General features: G+C 53.7%; 1 protein-coding gene and 1 pseudogene across 1 annotated transcript; one reads left to right on the top strand and one right to left on the bottom strand.

Moving 5' to 3' along the window:
- Positions 1-6,756: 6,756 nt before the first annotated feature.
- LOC104666918 lies at positions 6,757-12,810 on the top strand (annotated as a pseudogene).
- Positions 12,811-14,438: 1,628 nt separating this feature from the next.
- Positions 14,439-20,390, bottom strand: LOC104666480 (coiled-coil domain-containing protein 74B-like). The gene is given in 9 exon segments (XM_030933298.1): positions 14,439-14,839; positions 15,040-15,123; positions 15,172-15,251; positions 15,334-15,529; positions 16,333-16,471; positions 17,307-17,357; positions 18,444-18,488; positions 19,894-20,110; positions 20,112-20,390. Coding segments are annotated over 9 exon segments (981 nt in total). The 5' UTR covers positions 20,145-20,390; the 3' UTR covers positions 14,439-14,703.
- Between the last annotated feature and the right edge of the window lie 322 nt (positions 20,391-20,712).

The raw sequence follows: 20,712 nt of genomic DNA, 5'->3' as shown, positions 1-20,712 counted from the left end.
AAGGACAGTGCAGCACCCGACAACACCCCTAAACCACCCCCCACTACCAGCATTGTAGCTCCAGATAACCACCCAACCCACCCACTGCCCCGGGCAGTGCAGCAAAAAAATAGCACCCTTAACCCATCCCCCGCCACCACCAGTACACGTTAGTGCGCACAACCTGCCTCCCCCCACCACCCCCACGATTGCGGGCAGTGTAGCCCCGAGAGCCAGCCAATCCCTCCTCTGCCAGCAATGCAACCCCGGAGAGTGCCCCCCAACCAGCCCCCTGCCACAAGCAGTGCAGCCTTAGGCAGTGACCCCAATAGGACACCCAACCCCTGCCCCCACAGGCGGCCAGTGCAGCCCCAGAAAACTCACCTACCCCACGACATTGCTACCACTCTGGCCTAGCTGCAGTGTCCGATGTCACCACCAATCACAAGCGAGTCGAGCCGCGGTGGCGCAGGCTCCAGCCTCCAGGATGCATCGATGCCTCTCCCGTCTACTCGTCTTCCTGCCGGGCAGGACAACCTCCCGCTGCCAGTCGCCCTCCTACCGGTGGGTCGCCCTCACCAACCGCAGCAAACCAGCGCCTGAGGCTCCAGGCACAAACAGCTGGCAGCCGGTTTCCCTGGCTCTCCAACTCGGGAACTGAAGGCCGACACCGAAGAGCCTGAACTGACCCGAGGCAAGCCTCAGCGTGCTTTATATACATGTAGTTCCTGGACTACATGTTCTGATTGGATGAGAGGAAAACCTCTAGGCCTACGCTGATTGGACTTTATTTTCATGCTGTGATTGGTTGTCTTAAGGCTTGCTCTCATCTAATCAGAGCATGATAATAAAGTACAATCCGAGTAAGCCTGGAGGTTTTCTCTCATCCAATCAGAACATGCAGTTCAGGAATCCTCCTGTATATAAGCTCGGTGCATGACTGATGCTGAAGGAAAGTCAGGCCCTTCCAGGTTCACGTATTTTCGCGTAGAACTGCTCGGTGCTCGGCTTAGAGGACGCGGAATGGGTAATTACAGGCCTATGCTGGAGGCTGGAGCCGATGTCCCGCGGCTCGCCTCGCTGAGGTTGGTGGCGGCGGCGGCGACGGGAGACGGCAGCGCGGCTGGAGCGGTAAGACCAGGAAAATAGTTTTGGGATAGATGGAGGGAGGTAAAGAGGGTGATTAGTGCCAAAGGGAAAAGAGGATAGCGAGCAGGAGTACGCGTTGCAAAAAGACGGTGGGGAAAAGGTGGTGGGAAAAAAAGTTTTTGGTTAGATGGAGGGGAAAACAGGATGGGGAGCAGGAGGGAGGGAAGGTTTTGCAGAAAGACGGTGGGGAAAAAGTTAATGGGTAGTTGGAGTTGGAAAAGAGGGTGGCAAGTGGGAGGAGGAAAGAGAGGGTGGTAGAGGGGGAAATGGGGGCAAGCAGTAGGGAGAGAAGGTTTTGTGAAAAGACAGTAGGGAGAAAAGTTTTTGGGTAGATAGAGGGAGGGAAAGAGGGTAACAAGCAGGGGAAGGAAAAAGAGGGTAGGCAGCGGGAGGAAGACAAGGTTTTGCAAAATGATAGTGGGCAGAAAAGAAAGACGGTGTGGAGAAAGAAAAGACGGTGGGTAAAACGTGTTTGGGTAGATGGAGGGGGAAAAGAGGGTGACGAGGAGGAGGACAGAGGGTGGCAAGAGGGAGCGGGGAAAGAGGGTTGGAAAAAAATGGGAAAGTAATTTGGGGTAGATGGAGGGCAGAAAAGAGAGTGGCAAGCAGGTAGGGCAAAGAAGACGACGAGTGGGAAAGGGGGGAAGACTGAAAGACGGTGGGGAAAATTCTGGGGGGTCGATGGAGCGGGAAAAGAGGGAGGTGAGCAGAAGTGGGGAGACGGCTTTGCGAAAAGACTGTGGGGAAATGTTTTCGGGTAAATGGAGAAGGGAAGGAGGGTGGCAAGGAGGAGCGGAGGAAAAGCCGATGAGGAAAAGTTTTTGGTAGATGAAGTGGGGAAAAGACAGTGGTGAGCAGCAGGATTGGGGAGAACGCTTTGGGAAAAGGCGGGGGAAAATGTTTTTGCTTAGATGAAGGAGCAAAAGAGGGTGTTGACAGTGGGACGGGGAAAAAGAAGGTGGCCAGGGAGAAGAGGGAAAGACGGTGGGAAAAAACTGGGGAAAGTGTTTGGGTAGATGGATGGGGAAAAGGGTGGTGACTGGGAGAGTAGAGGCGGCTTTGAGAAGTGGGGAAAAAATGGTGGGGAAATAGTTTTGGGGTAGATGGAGGAAGAAAAAGGGTGGCGAGGGGGAGGGGGGCGAAGACGGTCGAGAAAAGAAGGTGGGAAAATAATGATGGGGGACAAAGGTTTGGGGTAGATTTTTTAAAATCAGATTATTTGTATTTTTGCTTTTGAGTAGTTTTAGTTATTTATGTATTTTGTGTATTAACCCCTTGGCTGATGCAGTTTGCAAATAGTTTCTTCCGTTCTCTGAGTTGTTTCTTCATTCTACTGATTGCTTCCTCTGCTTTGCAGAAGCTTATAAGTTTTACGTAATTACGTCTTTGCTTTTGTTGCTTGTGCTTTTGATAAGTTTAATATAATGACATCTTTGCTTTTGTTGCTTGTGCTTTTGATGTCTATTTGAAAATTCCTTGTCTTAATCAATTTCATGAAGCATTTATCCTGTGTTTTCTTCACTAGTAGTTTCATAGTTTGAGGTCCTACATTTAAATCTTTATTTTGAGTAGATTTTTGTGTATGGTGAGATAACAGCCTAGATGTATTCTTGTATATGTGGGTGTTGGTTTATTGAACAGATTGTCCTTCCCAAATGTGTGCTCTTGATGCCTTTGTTAAAAATGACCATAAATGCGTGAATTTATTTCTGATTTCTCTATTATTTTTCACTTGTCTGTGTCTGTCTGTCATTCCTTCGTTTCTCTGTTTCTCCCCCACCCCTTTTTTTGATAGTACCGTGCTGTTCTGATAGTACCATGCTTACTACAGATTTGTAGTATGTGTTGAAGTTAGCTGTGATGCCTCCAGGTTTTCTTTTTATTCCAGATTCTTTTGTCTATCTGAGGTATTTTGCATTTCCATGTGAATTTTAGGATTTTTTTTTCTATTTCTATGAAGAATGTCTTTTGTAATTTAACACGGATTGCATTGATTCTGTAGATCACATTAGGTGATATAGATATTTTATGAATATTCTTCTAGTGCATGGGCACGGGATACCTTTCCATTTACTTGTGTCTGCTTTAATAGCTTTCATCTATGTTTTATAGTTTTCATTGTGGGATCTTTTGTCTTTGGTTAAGTTTATCCCTAAATGTAATTTTTTTGGTAATGAAATAGCTTTCTTGATTTCTTTCTTAGATATTTCACTATTGGTACATCGGTGTGCTACTCATTTTTATATGTTGATATTGTAATTTGCAACTTGACTAAATTATTTCTAGTGGGTGATTTTGTGGAATCTTTACGATTATATATATGTGTGTGTATATATATATATGTACACACGATCATGTCATCTGCAAACAGAGACGGTTTGACTTCCTTTTTTCCAATTTGGATGCCTTTTATTTCATTGTCCTGTCTAATTGCCCTACCGAGGACTTCCGGTACTATGATGAATCAAAGTGGTATAAAAGTAGCCACCCTTGTTCCGGGTCTTAGAGGAAGAGCTTTTAACCTTTCCCCACTGATTACGATGTTAGCTGTGGGTTTGTCATATATGGCCTTTATTGCGCCGAGATATGTTCCTCCTGTACTTATGTTGTTCGGGTTTTGTCATGAAGGAATGTTGATTTTTATTTTTTTCAGCATCTGCTGAAATGATTATATGGTTTTTGCTCTTGATTCGCTGAATGTGATATCGCACATTTAATTATTTGTGTTTTATTGAATCATCCTCATATTCCTGGGATGAATCCCACTTGATCAGGGCAGATCATCTTTTTATTGTGTTGTCAAATGCAATTTTCAAGTATTTTGCTGAGGATTTTTTTGCATCTGTGTTCATCAGGGATATTTAAAATGCCTGTGGTTTTCTTTCTGTGTTGTTTCCTGGTCCGGTTTTTGTACCAGGGTCATGCTGTCCTCATAGAACAAGTTTGGAAGACTTCCTTTCTCTTCATTTTTTGGGGAATATTTTGAGTAAAATTGGTATTAGCTCTTTTAAAAATGTTTGGTAAAATTCAGCAGTAAAACCGTGATTGTGTTTTGTTTGACGGAAGACTTTTTATTACTGCTTTAATTACATTACTCATTATTGGTCTGTTCAGGTTGTTTTCTGTTTGTTTGTTTGTTTGTTTGTTTGATACAGAGTCTTGCTCTGTCGCCCAGGCTGGAGGGCAGTGGCTTGGTCTCAGCTCACTGCATTCTCCGCCTCCTGGGTTTACACCATTCTCCTGCCTCAGTCTCCCAATTAGCTGTGACTACAGGCGCCCGCCACCATGCCCGGCTAATTTTTTGTACTTTTAGTAGAGACAGGGTTTCACCATGTTAGCCAGGATGGTCTCAATCTCCTGACCTTGTGATTCACCCGCCTCAGCCTCCCAAAGTACTGGGATTACAGGCGTGAGCCACTGTGCCCAGCCTCAGGTTTTTTATTTATCATTCTATCTTGGGAATTTGTTATGTGTCCAAAAATTTATTCACTTCTCCTAGATTTTTCAACTTGTTTTTACATAAGTGTTTTTAGTCATCTCTTAGAATCCTTCATATTTCCATGTTATCAATTGTAATGTCTCCTTTTTCATCTATGATTTTGTTTTCTTTTTCTTTTCCTTAGTCTAGTTAAAGCTTGTCAATTTTGATTTCTTTCTGAAAGATCCAGCTCTTTGTTCCATTGAATTTTTGTATTTTTTGTTTCTGTTTTTAAAATTTCTTCTCTAATCTTTATGATATTCTTTCTACTAATTTTAGCATTTTATTTTACTCGTTTTTCTCATTACTTGAGGTGTGCTGTCAGATTGGCTATTTGAGGTCTTTCTACTTTTCTGATGTAGGCATTTATAGCTGTGCCCTTTTCAAACTCTTACAACTGCTTTTGCTGCATCCCACAGGATTTGTTATGTTGTGTTTCTATTCTTTTTTCAATAAATTTTTTATTTATTGGTTGTTCATGAGCATGTATTTTAATTTCCATACATTTGTAGAGTTTTTCCTGCTGTTACTGATTTCTAGTACTATTCCACTGTGGTCAGGAAAGATACTTGATATGATTTCAGTTTTTAAAAATGTGTTGTGACTTGTTTTTTGGCCTAACGCATAGTCTATCCTGGAGAATAATCCATATACTATTCAGTGGAATGTGCATTGTGCAGTTACTGAGTGGAAAGCTGTGTAAATGTTAGGTCTGTTTGGTATAGAGTACAGTTTAGCTGATGATGTTTTGTTGTCTAGATGATCTGTCCATTGAGGATAGTGGGGTGTTGATTATAGTGGAGTGTTGAGGTATTCTATTACTGTATTGCAGTCCATCTGTCCTTTAAGGTCTGTTAATATTTGCTTCTGTATTTAGTTGCTTGAGTGTGGGTTGCATATGCACTTACAATTGTTATGCTGCTGTTTACTTCTTTCTCATTTTATAATTATCTCTTTTTTTCTTTTTTATGACTGAAAGTATATATAATCTAAGTACAGCTACTTCTGCTTTTTTTGTTTCCACTGGTATGGGATATCTTTTATCATCTCTTCACTTTCAGTCTTTGTATGCCATAGGTGAACTGAGTTTCTTATAGGCAGTATGTAATTGGGTCTTGTCTTTTAATCCATTCAGCCACTCTGTCTTAATTGGAGAATTTAATTCATCTATATTCAAAGTTATTACTAACAGGTAAAAACATACTACTGCCATTTTTTACTGGTTTTCTGGTTGTTTTGCTGCTCTTTTTTCTTTTGTTCTTTCTCCCTTCCTTCCTCTTTTCTCTCAGATCTGTCTCGCTCTCTTTCTTTCTTTTTTTTCCTCCTTCCCTTCCTTCCTGTCTTTATTTGTAGTGAGGTAATTTTTTCTAGTAGTGTGTTTTAATTCCTTACTTTAAATTTTAGGGTGTCTATTGATTTTTGTTTTCTGATTACCATGAGGCTAAATAATGTAATTATAACAAGTTGTTTTAAACTGAAGAAAACAGCTTTGATTTGTCCCAGCTACCCAGGAGGCTCAGGCGGGAGGATTGCTTGACCCTTGGAGGCCGAGGTTACAGTGAGTTGAGATCGCGCCACTGCACTCTCCAGCCTGGGTGAGTGACAGAGTGAGACCTTGTCTCACAAAATAGATAAATAAACAAACAAACAAACAATAGCTTATAATGAATTCTGATTGTAAATTTTGAGCTGATGATTGATAAGGTATAAAGAAGACAATGAAAATCATTCATAATCTCATTACCCAAATATAACTACTCCTAATGTTTTGGTACATGTGCTTCCTAATTCATAACCCTCCCTCTCTCTCTCTCTGTCACACACACACACACACACACAAAATAGATAACATTTTACACACAGATGCAATTTTATTGTAACATTTTCAGAAAAATGGCTTTGTAATTTTTTGTTTAAAACTATTGTGAATATCTTTTATGAATAATACTCATATAAAATATTATACATCTTAGTTTCAAGATTGTGGTTTCTGATCTTTGGGGTGGCAGGTACACTGCTTGCTAAAATGAATCATCTCGGTGTCTTTGATTTTCCTTCTCTCCCTTAGGCTATTGCTTTTGGAAGTAGGGCCTGGATCTCCCTCCTGTTTGCTTGGGGGTAAACACATGGTATCATGGGGTTATGAACACATGTTGCCTACGCCAGATAGCAACACTGGCTCCAGTTTTGAAAATAAAGGTAATGTAAGAGTTTTTGCCCTCTGATTAATACTAAGATGTAAATAGAGTGGGTTTAGATCATTGTAGCAAATGATTTAGATATAACTCTGTGTTCCTTTTAATTAAGAGCTCAAGATTTCTATACAGTATGTGTATTGTGGGCTTTATCAGTAAAAGTATAAAAGCTGATACTGGGTGAGGTAAGAAAATGGATAGGTTTTACTGTCACCAGGAAAAGGTATCATCCATACACTCTTGCCAAGGAGACATAAATTACTTAAATTGACTTCTGGATATTTGAGTTTGAGTATGATAGTGTTAAGTTGAATTTTTTTGTTTGCTAATAGAATGTCAGGTTTTACTGCTTGATAATATTTCTTTTAGTAATTGATTGTGTGTGTTAATGAACCTTCCTGTCAAAAGCAAAATCCTGAAGAGGTTCAAGGGAGCATGAATTATTAACATCTCCTTTAAACAAATAGGCTAGATTTTTTAAAAATTTTCTTTCTGAGACAGAGTATTACTCTGCTGCCCAGGCTGGAGTGCAGTGGCAATATCTCTGCTAACTGCAACCTCTGCCTCCCAGTTTCAAGTGATTCTCCCGCCTCAGCCTCCTGAGTAGCTGGGATTACAGGTGCATGCCACCACGCCCAGCTGATTATTGTATTTTTAGTGGAGATGGGGTTTTACCATGTTTGCCAGGCTGGTCTCAAACTCCTGACCTCAGGTGATCTGCCCTCCTCGGCTTCCCAAAGTGCTGAGATTACAGGCATGAGCCACCGCGCCCACCCGTCACCTTCTTACTTGGAGTCTTGTGTGAAACAGCACGGAGTTCACGTTTACTTACAGCTGGGGGAAGCTGCCACCTTGTGTGATAAGGTTGGAGCCTGTCTGCCACACCTCCCTGTGTGTCTCCACATGTCCTCAGGCCTGCTGGGGGGCTCCCTTGCCCTGGTGTCTCATGCAGAGGAAGGACGTGGCATACGTGGAGAGCCAGCCTGGCGGTGTGCGTAGTGACTGCCCAGCCAGTGGAAGCTGCTGCTTTTGCCTCTTCGGACCGTCCCTCCCCTGTCCAGGACCTCACTTCATCGAAACACCGCAGGTTGAGCCCAGTAGGAAAATGAGAACTGCTCTTTTCCTTTCTTTCTTTCTTTTTCTTTTTTCTTTTTTTTATACAGAGTCTCACTCTGTTGCCCAGGCTGGAGTACAGTGGTGTGATCTCGGCTCACTGCAATCTCCACCTCCAGGGCTCAAGAGATTCTCCTGCCGTAGCCTCCCAAGTAGCTGGGACTACAGGCACGTGCCACTATGCCCAGCTAATTTTTGTTTTGTTTTCTTAGTAGAGACAGGTCAACCTAGTCTTTAACTCTTCTTCTTTTTTTTCTTCTGAGACGGAGTCTCGCTCTGTTGCCCAGGCTGGAGTGAGTGGCACCATCTCGGCTCACTGCAAGCCCCACCTCCCGGGTTCACGCCGTTCTCCTGCTTCAGCCTCCCGAGTAGCTGGGACTACAGGCGCCACCACGCCTGGCTAATTTTTTGTATTTTTAGTAGAGACGGGGTTTCACCGTGTTAGCCAGGATGGTCTCGATCTCCTGACCTTGTGATCTGCCCACCTCGGCCTCCCAAAGTGCTGAGATTACAGGCGTGAGCCACCGCACCCGGCCTAGGCTTTAACCCTTGACCTCAACTGATCCATCTGACCTCAACTGATCCATCTGCCTTGGCCTCCCAAAGTGCTGGGGTTACAAGCATGAGCCCCTGTGACCGGCCGAACTTCCCTTTTCTTTCCTTTTCTTGGTATTTTGAAAGTGAGCAGCCATGGAACAGCTTTTTTTTTTATTTTATTTTTGGTAGAGACAAGGTTTCCCTAGGTTGCCCAGGCTGGTCTCAAACTCCTGGACTCAGCAGCCGGTGTTTTCAGCTGGTGCAGATCCAGCTGGTATGCTCGTTAGGTATGCTTCTAGCTGAAGGAAGTGTCCACTGTAATCTCGCTGGCATCCCATCACCTTCCAGAAGCAGGACGTCCGCCAGCTGTGTGTGCTCTTGGCCCATGCTGAGCCTGTGCTCGGGGTGCTGGTCTGGCCTGTTTCCCAACCCCTTGTTTTAGGTGAGATCCCTGCCCAGCTGGCACGGGAAGGAGGATGGGGAGTGGTCACCACTGTGGTTTGTTGCACAGTGAGTTCGGTGGCTGTCCTGCCTGGGCCCGGCACCCATATTTCTCCCGCTTGGCTGCAGCTCCAGCCCTTCTCCGTCCCCCGTAACTTCCTGCCCAGTCCCACACCACAGCACCAACCGCACAGAACTCCAGTGTCCCCTCCCCTAGACTTTTACCCGGGCCTGGTAAGTCGGGCCCGGTAAGTCGGGCCCGGGACCCACAGCTCCATAATGTGAGCTGTACACGGCCTGGCGGGTTGAGGTGCTAAGGTCACCCCTCACCTTTACGAGGCCTCAGCTTATACCGGGTGTGCGAGCTCTGGGGCCCTCACAGCCCAAACTGAGGGTCTAGGGCTGTGGCCTCACCTGCCCATAGTCCTGCAGTGACCTCTGTCATGAGTCCAGCCGGCTCGAGCCGGGCGCGGAGCAGCAGTACCTGGACACGCTGAAGCAGCTGTCCAAGCGCATCAATCCCCCGCACCGCGTGGTCAACAAGATCGACAAGAACGACGGTGGGCTGCGGCCGGGGTGGGGGCCAGCGCCCTGGGGATGCCACTGGGCTCGTGTCTTAGTGTCCCCTCTGCTGTCCCAGACAGAAAAAAGGACCTGAGCACGATGAAGAGCCATCTAGACATTGTGACAGACCCCTCTAAGCTGTGAGCTTTGCCCACAGCCCAGGGACGGTCCCCAAGGGCAGGGGTGGCCCAGCTGTGGACGGGCACTTGGTGGCGATGTGGGTTTAGCAAAGGCACCAGGCAGCTCTTTGGGCCCTGGACAGAGGCCTCCAAGGCTCCACTCTTGTGTGTGCTGGGGCTTTGAGTCCAGGCTTCATCTTGGCCAGTGCCCAGCCTTTGCCCTACTCCTGACCACGCTGTGGCCCTCATGCTGGCCCATCACAGCCAGGCCTCGTCCAGCCAGTAGCTGGGGGCCCAGCTTGCAGTGGCCTGACCATGAGCTGGCTGTGATGGGCCTGAACCTGACCTGGAGTTCTGCCCCTGACTTCCCAGTGACTGTGGGCAGCTGCATCTCATTACCCCATTTGCAGCCCGTGTGTGCTGTCGTGAAAATGAAACAAGACGGTGCCGGTGAGAAGCAGGTGGAAGGCGGGGCCCCTGGCCACAGGCTGCTGTGAGCTCAGGCAGCACCTCAGAACTGCACGGGCATTGGCCTGTACCTCCCTCATCTAAACTCAGGCTGTCCCCGCACCCCCACCTAGAAGCGTCTCTCTGTTCTGCTTGTCTGGATAGAGTGCCAGTCACTACTGGGTGGTCCTCCGGGCCTTCCTGAGTTGATCCTTAGGGTTATAGGACTGGGTGGGACAGGGATTGGCCTAGATGCAACTGAGGCCTTCCCAGCCTGGTCAGGGGCCTGGCCACTGTCCCTTCTCTTGACCCCTTGCCTCACTGCCAACAGGGATGGGCAGCTCCTGAGGGTGAGGGCCGCCTGCCTAGACTCTGGGTCTGGGAACAGCTGGTCAGCTGAAGGGAGCTCCTGCAGAGGTTTCTGAGGGCCAAGCCCCAGTGGCGCTGGTTGGGATCGCAGATCCGAGCCTGAGACCAGCCATGTCTCCCAGCCCTCCAGCACGGAGCTCAGCCTAAGTTCCCTCTCTCTGCAGGTCCCCTGAAAACCTTGCCAAAGTGTGACATCACCCTGGAGAAACACAAGAATGACGTGGCAGTGGTGAGTGGGATGCTGGGGACCCCTAGGGGAACTGGGGCTCCCCCAAGAGCTCTTGGGAGCACCGCAGGAGGGTCCTTCCAGGTCAGCGTGGCTGGGTGGGGGCTGGGCCTGACCTGAGACCCTGCCCACCAGGCTTCTTCCAGGCCAGGTTTGCTGTGCTGGGTGGGAACATGGGAGAAGTCACCCTCTGCGGCTCCTATGGGTGCCTCTGCCACCCGGCCCAGAGGAGGCAGGGACTCTGGGGAGGACAAGGCTGTACACCCAGGATCAGCCAAAATTGTCTGCACAAGGGTGGAGGCTGAGAGAGAGCCCTCGGGAATCAGGCTGTGAGTGAGGACGGGCCTGGGGTGGGAAGGCCCCCTAAATGGGGAACCCTCGGGTCCCGGGCTGCTGACCGTGCCCATCTTGCCTCCAACCCACTGCCCCTGGTGCCGCTGACCAAACAGCAGCACCTGTGCCAGCAACTCCTGGATGCCATCCTGGCCAACATCCACTCACCTGTCTTCAGCCATTCCCTGCGCATTCACTTCAGCCATGACTGTCATCCACAGCCCACTCATCACGTACATGCAGCTGGGCTGGGCTTTGTGGAGGGCAGCTGGCCAGCCCTGGGCCATATGTGCCCAGTGTGGTCACCATGCTGCCTTCTCAAGGCCCCGGTGGTATGCACCCAGAAGCATAGGCTTGAGGACGACCAGCGGCAGAGCACCCCCAGCGTGCTCCAAGGCGAGGTGGCCAGGCTGGACCCCAAGTGCATGATAAACCTGGACCCTTCTCACTGCAGCAACAATGGCACCGTCTGCTTGATCTGCACGTTGGGCGAGTGTCCAGGAGCGTCAGGCTGGCGCTGGTTAGCAAACCTTGACCGCAGCCCCCGGCCTCTGCCATTTGAGCTGGAGGGCACAATGCGCAGACCCCACCCTGTGTTCATGCTCCGGCAGGCTGTCTGCCCTGTCTTCACATACACCGAGCCCAGGACAGACTGGCCATGTCTCTGCCCCCACTGCCAGAGCCCACGAACCCTCACCTCCGCAACACAGATACGGCTCTGCTTGCCTGTGGCCCTAGGGAGGTGGTGGGCAGGACCTGTGGGTACCCATCAGTGCGGGGCACTCCGGGCTTCAGGTTTGGAAATCTGAGAGTCAGAGAGACCTCCAGGGTTTGCCACAAGCCTCACCAGAACCTCCTTGGGTGTGAAAAGTCCTGTTCGGGAGTGGAGTTGTAAGGCAGGGCAGGCCGGGGCTTGTCCAGTCACAGGTACAGCCTTGTGTGCTGCAGACGACAAGGACCTCCCAAGTGTGCCACCACGTGCCCACCAACTGCCGTGCCCAGAGTCCGCTATGGATGGACCGACAGTGGCTGTACAGTGGGCAGACCCTGAGGAGCTGTCTGGGGGCTCAGGGCAGGCAGGGGTCGTTCGGGAAGACCAGGCTTCCAGTGCGGCAGGGACAGCCTCTGTGCACTCCAGCCCCTCCCAGCTCAGGCCCCTCCATCCCCTTTCTGGCTGCCCCGGTGCTGACAGGAGCGGGTTGTCCAGTGGTCACCTGAGGAAGAGGGTCTCTGCTGTCTCCTGTGTCCTTTTGCCCCTTCATCTTGTGTCAGGTCAGCTGTCCAGGGTGGCTGTGTTCAGTGGCTGAGGGGTGAGAAAGCTTCGGCTCAAGGACAGACCCTGCTCTTCCCAGAGCCCACTTGGGAGCTCAGCGCAGCTGACGTGTCCTACCAGTAGCTTGGGCACACAGGGCCCCATCTAGGTGACGTGGCACCAGAGAGCCACGTTGACAGGGATCAGTCTCCCTGAGACCAGAGCTGGCACACAGCAGAGCTGGCACACAGCAGAGCCAGGGCTGGGTCCCCAAGATTGTCAGAGGCAAAGCCCTGGGCTCCAACTCCCATTCAGATTCAGTTCTTCACTGACGATGAGGCTCTGGAAGGAGAGCCCGACAGCCAGGCAGGCAGCGTGCAGGGCTCCTTCTGGTGCTTCAGCCAGTCCTGGTGTGCAGGGCCTGGGTGCGGTGCCGACTGCCTCAGGCTCATGCCCACTCTTCTGTTGCAGGCACCAACCCCTTCCTCAGGTCGGTGCACCGCTGCGTGACCTCCAGGCTGCCACAGCTCCTGGACAAGCACTCGGTTACCACCTTGCTCAACACCTGTGCCCGGAGCATCCACCAGGCCTGCCTCCCGGCTGCCTAGCCAGGACTGCAGGGATGGCCCGCAGCCTCATCGGGGCCAAGGACACATGCCTCCTGTCAGACACTTCTAGGTGTTGGCCTCCATGGAGAGCCTGGAGTTAGGTTAACTTTCCTCCTTTTCTCTTCTGCCTTGGGGAGCTGCCAAATGAAATCCCACACTTGCGCAGACTGAGACGGGCGCAGTGGAGCGGGCTGCCTGCAGGGCGATGGCCGTCTTCTTGGAGAAGGCGTTCCATGTGACTTCCTCCACAAAGCCGGACACGGTCCCCAGCCACCGTCCTCGGGCTCCTCTCACCGCGGCCTGTCCAGGGTCCGGGTCTGTCTCAGCAGCATCAGGGTGTTAGAGCGTCTTGTGTGTGCTCGACACACCCCTGCTCCTTTCTGTAGGAGAACACAGAGGACATAGGAAACCTTCAAACACACATGGGATTCTCTGCTCAGAGTTTGGGGTTCAGGCTGTGCTGCTTTGGGCAAGTGGGGCACCCCTGGGGAAGCCCCTGAGTCCAGGGCACAGGCTGCCTATCGGAGGGAGGGCTGGCCGATGGCTGCTGCCAGCTCCCTGCCAGCAGCTGGGCTTCAGCCCTTGTGGCATTCCTGCTGAGCACTGTGGGGCCCCCAGGGAGCAGGGGCATCAGGGATCGTGCTGCCAGCACCCCTGTGCCACTTGTGTAAGGGCCGTGTCCCTATTGTGAAGGATGAAGAGCGAGGCCCTCAGGACCCGCGTCCTCAGAACACCACGCGCTGCACCACCCAGAGAGAGCCTGGCAGTGGGCAGGGCCCCCATACGGTGAGTGCCTCCCTGTGTTGCCCGCTAACCTCGGCACCGGCCAGCAGCCCTTTGGTGATAAGAGGTCCTCCCTTTTTATGTGTACTACCCCATCATCTGTGATTGTTATAATCTTGTTATTCCTGTGTTTGTCAGGAGTTGTCATTGTGTCCCCCTCTCCGTGAACCTGGGCCTGCTGTCCTGTTAGGATGCTGTCAGCCTTGGGGCTGGCACTGTCCACTCTGGCCCCGGGCCTCAGCTGTCCTTTCTAACACACCATCCCATTCCTTGGCCTGGTTCATCCCCCAGCTTCCTGGCAAAGTTCCTGCTCCCTGAAGCAGGGAGAGGCTGAGATTAATGCCAGGGAAGTGGGGCCATGGGCTTGGGAAGACTGTGTGGCTGGGTGAGGGTGGGCACTAAGCTGGCCACCCCACCCCCGACAGTGGACATGGCTGTGCTGTGGTGGAACGGGTGGTGCGGGCATGTCCACACCATTCTGGAGACGGCCCTCCAAAGAGGAGGGCCAGCCTGGCTGGACCTCTTTGCGGTGCTGTGTCAGGGCAGGAGAGGACAGCCTCTTGCCCCCAGGAGCGTGTAGTCTGGGCAGGAGACCCAGAGTGATCATGTGTTTGGAACGCAGCTCCAGCCCAGCCAGGGCAGCAGAAAAGCCCTCCTGCCTCCAGGGAGGATGTGCACAGCTCTGCCAATGTGCCTCTCCCAGGGCCGCTGGCAGGTCCCGGGATGAGCAAGACTGGGCTGCCCAGGCAGGTCTCTGCAGACAGCAGGGGCTGGGCTAGGAGCCAGGGGCTGGGAATGGGAAGGGACACGACGCCTGATAGCCAGTGAGGAACCAGGCACACAGCTTGGAAATAAACGAGCTTTATTTTCAGTTTCAACAGGTAAAGCGATACCTACTTCATCATGTGCTTTTTATGTAAATGCTAAATAGCAAAATAACAGAAAATAAACGGTTTGTTAGTTTAGAGATCAAGTACTTTATCTATTTTAAGTGTCATCTATCTTGGAATTTAGCCAGGCCTAAAAGTAGTGGAAGTATCAGGAAATGCTATAGAGAACCAGTCTCCAGCGGCAGGTTGGTGGGCCTGCCACTGACCAGATGTGGGTGGCTCAAAGCACTGAGCAGTGCAGGCGCCGTTTCTGCATTGCTTGCAGCCTCTTCTGCCTCTCGGCAAAGTTGTTCTTCGGGGTCTGCTTCAGGGCAGGCAGGATGGCACGCTGCGCCACAGGTGGGCTCAGAAGCAGGCTGGGGGCGGGTAGAGGGACGGTCACTGTGGGCATCCCTGGGAGTGGAGTGGTGTCCGAGTGGGGCCTGCATGGCCCTCACCGGGACCTAGAGAGGCCTCCGCGTGCTCTGCTTCTGCGCCGCCACCATCCCTTCCCCACTCCCTCCCTGGGGCCCAGGCTGCAGGGCTGCCCCACTGTCCCCATGCCCATGGGACTCACCATTTCTTCGAGAGGCCCTTCGTGGAGACCTTAGGAAAATGCATGACTTCCTGGTCCCGCCGTGAAGGAAGAGTCAGCAGTGAGCTGTGGACAGGTGCCCAGGGATGGGGCAGGGGTGCACCAGGCACTCACCTGGGAAAGCTACACCCAGCCTCCTCTGGGGCCGCCTGGGGCCTCTGGCTCCCTTCCAGGAGGGACCTGAGGTGCTGCAGCTGAAAGGCAGGGGCAGGGGCGTGGTGGGGCCTGCAGTGGCGGCAGACTGCACAGGGCCAACCCTAGCACCCAGGGCCTCACCTCCTGGGTCTGCAGGAGGTTGGTGTTCCACAGCTCGCGGATGAGCACTTCGCACTGCTTCAGTGTAGTGGGTTTTCGCAGGTGAAGGGGCAGGGTCATTGGGGGGTGTGCCCCCGCCCCCATCATCTGCCTGCCCTGGTGCTGGCTGCTCCCCATACAGGCCGCTCCTGCGTTAGAGGCCTCTGCTTTCTCCTTTCTGAAACTGTCACTGCAGCAGCCAGAGCTGACCTGCCCAGGTGTGTAACCACTCACCCAGGATACCTCCCCAGGCAGCGTCCAGGCCCATGTGGGGAAGAGGGCCTGGGTCCCTCCTCCCAGTCAGCAAGGTGCTCTGGGCACCAGGTGGGGGTCTCTGGGACTGCGGCCTGCCCCTTTCTCCCCTGCCCCTTTCTCCCCTCTGAAGGTGCCCTAAGGGTCAGATGGGCTTCAGTGGGTAACCAGCTAGCTGCCAGGCTGCTCTTGGTCGTGACCCCACACCCAGTGGGGCATCTTGTTCCAGACCTGGTCTCGGGATTCGCAGAGATGTAGGAGCCTGTCCTGCTGCTTGCGCTGCTGAAAGTGTGCACTCTAGCATCCCAGGGCGGTCCCAGAAACTCAGGGATCATCAGAACCTGGTCCTGCTCTGTCCTGCTGGCCTAGTGCCCTCCAAAGGCAGGCTGTGGCCAAGGGACAGTAGGAACGCAACTCACTTTTCTTGGTAAGAACAAACTTTCCTCTGAGAAAGTGTTTTAGGGCCTTCTACTGGCCCCCCTTGTGGGCTCAGGTCGGCACAGGTACTCTGCAGGACCACCGGGGGAGGGAGGAAGACAGCGCCCACTGATGGGTAGAGCGTGGCCGTCATCCACTGTCATGAGTCCTGGAGACAGGCCCCTGGAGCTAGGGGCAGAGCAGCTGGCTGACTGCAGGGCGTGAGCCTCGTAAATGCAGTCATGGGGCCCTTCGGGTGCAGGCAAACCTTACTTGGCCTGCCCTTGCACCCCAGGAACACCCAAGCCTTACCTGGCCTGGCCTTGCACCCCAGGAACCTTGTCTAGCTTGCTGTTGTGAAGTAGGGGCTCCTCTTCCAGGTCTGCCTTCTGGGGGGCGTCAGCTTTCAAATCTTGCTTGTTGAAGGAGCCGGGCTGGGGCCTGGCCTTGCCTTGAGAGTTGGCTGCAAGTCAGACCCTACAAGGCCGGTCACTGCAGGCACCAACAGTCACTGCCCAAGTTTTCCAGGATCAGCTGTGTGTACCCAAGAAGCCCCTGTCCCTGCCTGTTTCCTCCTCTGTAAAGGGAAGCCTGCCTTGGATGGTGCTGGGGGGAATCAATGAGCTGCTGAGGGTGAAGCCCATGGGTGGTGCCTGTGAACACTCTAGAACAACGAAGATAGTGGAGGCTGGCCCCATTTTGGGTAAAATGAAACTGCATGAGAGGCTTGGGACCCAGCCTGCGTGGGTTTCCTTGGCAAGGACAAGGCCCCTCTAGCGCCTGGCCCATCACAGGAATGGTGCGGGTGAGGGCTGGGCTGAGGAAAACGTCTGGCCTCCAGCGGAGGCACAGTGGGGAAAAGAGGCTCTCTGCTCCCGGTTCCCTTGCAGAAGGTGCCATGAGCCCAGGGCTCTGTGGGCAGTGCCATCCTTCCTGTGTCCTGCCTTCCTGTGGCAGGAATACGGCCAAGCAGGGCTCCTGCTGGGCAGCCAGAGTATCCTCCCTAGAAGGCCCCCGGGGGAGGCCCCTCCTGCCTGCCTGTTGCCTTGCCTGGGGTGCCCGCCCTGAGGCCTTACTGCCCTGTGTCTGGCCCCCGGTCCTGCCCACCGTCCCTTAGGCCCCTCCTGGTGGCTTCAACTTGCAGGGCTTTTCCGCTGCCCCTTCACCCCTAAATCCTTGAGCTTGGCCCAGCAGAGGGGGCCTGGTCAGCACCCCTAGTGGCCACCCAGGCTGGGGTCCCCGTGGGACACTCACCCCTGTGAGCACATGGACGCCAGCCTGCTCACCTGAGTTAGAGATGGACTTGACAGACTGGAAGCTTGACGTGGAGAGGCTGTCTGCAGGAGAGCGCAGTGTCGGTGCTGCCGCCCGCAAGATGCCCATGCTTACCTCCTGGCCTGTGTGTCCGTGAGGGGCCCTCCTTCAGCCTGGCAGGGCTGTGTCCTCCCAGCTCTACCCACACTCCACGGACGCAGACCCAGCAAGCACCCAAGGGAGCAGAGGCCCCGGAAAGGTGGTTTCCTGAGGGGCCATCTGGAAAGCAGGAGGGCTTGGGACACATGGAACAGCAGGTCCCGAGGGAGAGCATGGCCTCTTCCTCTGTCCCCTTCCTGTGTCCTGTCAGGGTCCCCGGCACCGCAGGGTTGGGGCTGCTGGCTGGGCCGTACTTTGCCCAGAACAGCTCACTGGAGTTGCTACAGCGGCTAGGGAAGGGCCCTCCCTCCACCCCATTCTCCGTGTCTCCCTGGGAAGGGAGAGCCCTAGGCACTGGCCCAGCTGTGGTGTTCCCAGGCCGGTTCCATCCACCAGTCAGATGTCCTGGTGTCATCCCCGGCCCCAAAAATAACCAGGAGTGAGCTCGAGACCACAACCCAGAATCCTGGGCTGGGTGGGGGCCACCGTCGGGATGGGGAAGTGCCTTGGACAAGTGGCGAGGAAACAGGACTCTGCTTCCTCCCTTTGTCCCCATGGTTGCTACCCAGGTGGCAGGAAGGGATCCCTGGATGGAGTGTGTCCAGAGCCCCTCCCACAGGATGTCAGGACTCAGAGCCACAGGGCTGGAAATCCTGGGCCTGGCCACAGCAGCAATCTGAGGTAAAGACCTAGCAGGGCAAGGGCTGTCTCAGGGGTTCCCTCCCATTTCAGCTCTGCTTGGAGGAGGGAGGGTCTGGGAAGCACCCTGTGCCCACCTCCCCACTGCGATGATCTCAGGCCCTGGGCTGAGAGCAGCACGTGCTGTGCTTGGCTGCATAACATCGTCCAGCCACGGCTAGAGGTAGCAGCATCTGTCCAGGTCCCCCAGAACCTGTCCCCACTGGGTTGGCATACAGGGGCAAGTGCAGCCAGGTGGGCAAGGACAGTCTGCAGGCACTTCCCTGGGTGGCAGGAGCATCCCCTCAGGCACTGAAGGGCCCAGTTCTCACCTTTCTTCTGTGATGTCTGATTCATTATGAGCTTGTAATGGAGATCTGGAAGCAAGCACAGGCTCTGCTCAGCACTTCTGAAACCACAGCCATTCTGAGAAAAGCCTGACCTCTCCCCGCTGCTGAGCCTGAAGAGTCCTGGCTCCCCACCTGGCTGACCGGGCCCTGCCCCACGGGTCCCACTCTCCACCACGCCTTTGCCGTGGGCATCAGGCCAGGAATGCCCCTGCCTGTTCCCTAGGCAGAGTCCACCTGGCATACCAGCCTCATCCATCTGAGATGACTGGAGGGCATCAACACCGTCAGGCAGGGCCTGGGCTTTAGGGGTGCAGAGGTGAATTCCAGAACCCCTGGCCCTGGCGGGGTCATGATCCTGTGGGCATCAGGGACTGGGGGGGAAGCTCAAGAAGACATGAGGAAGTGGGGTCCTCAGGCTCAAGAAGACATGGGGAAGGGGGGTCCTGACAAAACAGTCGCCTGGTGATGGGATACTCGGCACTCAGGTAAGGCAGCACTAGGGAGTGGAGCGGGAGAGGCAGCTGCGGGCACTACTGCCCCTGCTGGAGCCCTCCTGAAGCAGAAGCGAGGAGCGAAGCCACATCCCACATCCTGGCAGACCCTCGTTCTGCTGGGGGAGTGGGGTGGGGTGGGGGTGGGGGGGTCCATGGGGGTGAGGAGCTGCTAAGGGTGCAGTTGGGAAGGCCTAGCCCGAGGACAATGTGGGCACAGGTGAAGCGGTGTGGGGGCATGCCTGCTCCTGATCCCATGTGTTTAGCTGGTGGAAATTCACTGAGCTGTGCACTCGCACCTGGGCACGTTTCCCTCTATAAAGTTTTTGTTTGTTTTTGTTTTCTGTTTTGCTTTTTTGAGACGGAGTCTCGCTCTGTGGCCCAGGCTGGAGTGCAGTGGCCGAATCTCAGATCACTGCAAGCTCTGCCTCCCGGGTTCCCGCCATTCTCCTGCCTCAGCCTCCCGAGTAGCTGAGATCACAGGCGCCGCCACCTCGCCTGGCTAGTTTTTTGTATCTTTAGTAGAGACGGGGTTTCACCGTGTTGGCAAGGATGGTCTCGATCTCCTGACCTCGTGATCTGCCCACGTCGGCCTCCCAAAGTGCTGTGATTACAGGCGTGAGCCACCGCGCCCGGCCCCCTCTGTAAAGTTTTTAACAGGTGTGTCTGACCCTGCCTGGAGAGGACTGGCGGGGTCGGCATCGGAAATGACACTGCCCCAGGAGACAGGCAGACAGGGTCGGCACTGCCCGGGGCCACGCGGGTCTCCCTCCGGGAGGAGGGGACAGCTCGGCCTGGCAGGACCCGGGGCGGACTTGCTGTCCTGTGATTTCCGAGCCCAGGCGTGTGCGGAGTTCATGGCTGTGTTTCTGCGCTGCGGGAGCAGCAGTGTTAGGGTGCCTGGGGAGGAAGGGCTGGCCTGGGGTCCCACCCCAGCTCACCCTTGTTCTCCCGCTTCAGGTGCTCGATCTCCTCGTGGAGCTTGGCCAGCATCTCCGAGTGCTCCTGCTGCAGGAACTGCAGGCTCTTTTCCAGGTCCAGGTTCCGTTTCTGCGGGTCGTTCGGCCTGAGCTGCGGGCTCTGCGGCCTCAGGGACTGGACGCCCACGGAGGGGCGCTGGCGCCGGCGCCGGGAGCCCGGGGTCGGCGAGCTGGGGGGGGCGCGTCCCAGCCACCACCCCCGCGACGCTCATCTCGCCATCGCCAGGAACCCTCCCGCAGCCGCTGCACCCCGGCTCGGTGGCCGGGCAGCCCCAGCCTGGCGCCCGTCACCATGGAAACGGGCAACGGAGGCCAAAGCGGTTGGCGTGGGTGGGGCCTGTCGCTGCTCCTCCTGGGTGAGGAGAGACCTCCAAGGCGTCCAGGGCCAGGCGCGGGGGCGCACGCCTGTAACCCCCGAACTTGGGGAGGCCAAGGCGGACGGATCACTTGAGGTCAGGAGTTCGTGACCAGCCTGACCAACATGGCGAAACCCCGACTCTACTAAAAATACAAAATTTAGCCGGGCGTGGTGGCGGCGCCAGCAATCCCAGCTACTTGTGAGGCGGGGGCAGGAGAATCGCTTGCCCCGGGAGGCAGAGGGTGCAGTGAGCCGAGATAGGTGCGCAGCCCTCCAACGTGGAAGCAGAGTGAGACTCTGTCTAAAAAAAATTAGACAAATCATAATAATAAAAGGCATCCAGGCATCCTTTCCAGCCTGGATGGAAAGTGAGACCCCGTCTCTATAAAAATTAAAAGAAAAAAAACCCGGGCATGGTGGCT

Source organism: Rhinopithecus roxellana, chromosome 6 (assembly GCF_007565055.1).
Source record: "Rhinopithecus roxellana isolate Shanxi Qingling chromosome 6, ASM756505v1, whole genome shotgun sequence".
In the NCBI taxonomy this organism is placed as follows: domain Eukaryota; kingdom Metazoa; phylum Chordata; class Mammalia; order Primates; family Cercopithecidae; genus Rhinopithecus; species Rhinopithecus roxellana.
The sequence above is the reverse complement of the archived record's forward strand: the minus strand, read 5'-3'. Positions and strand labels throughout refer to the sequence as shown.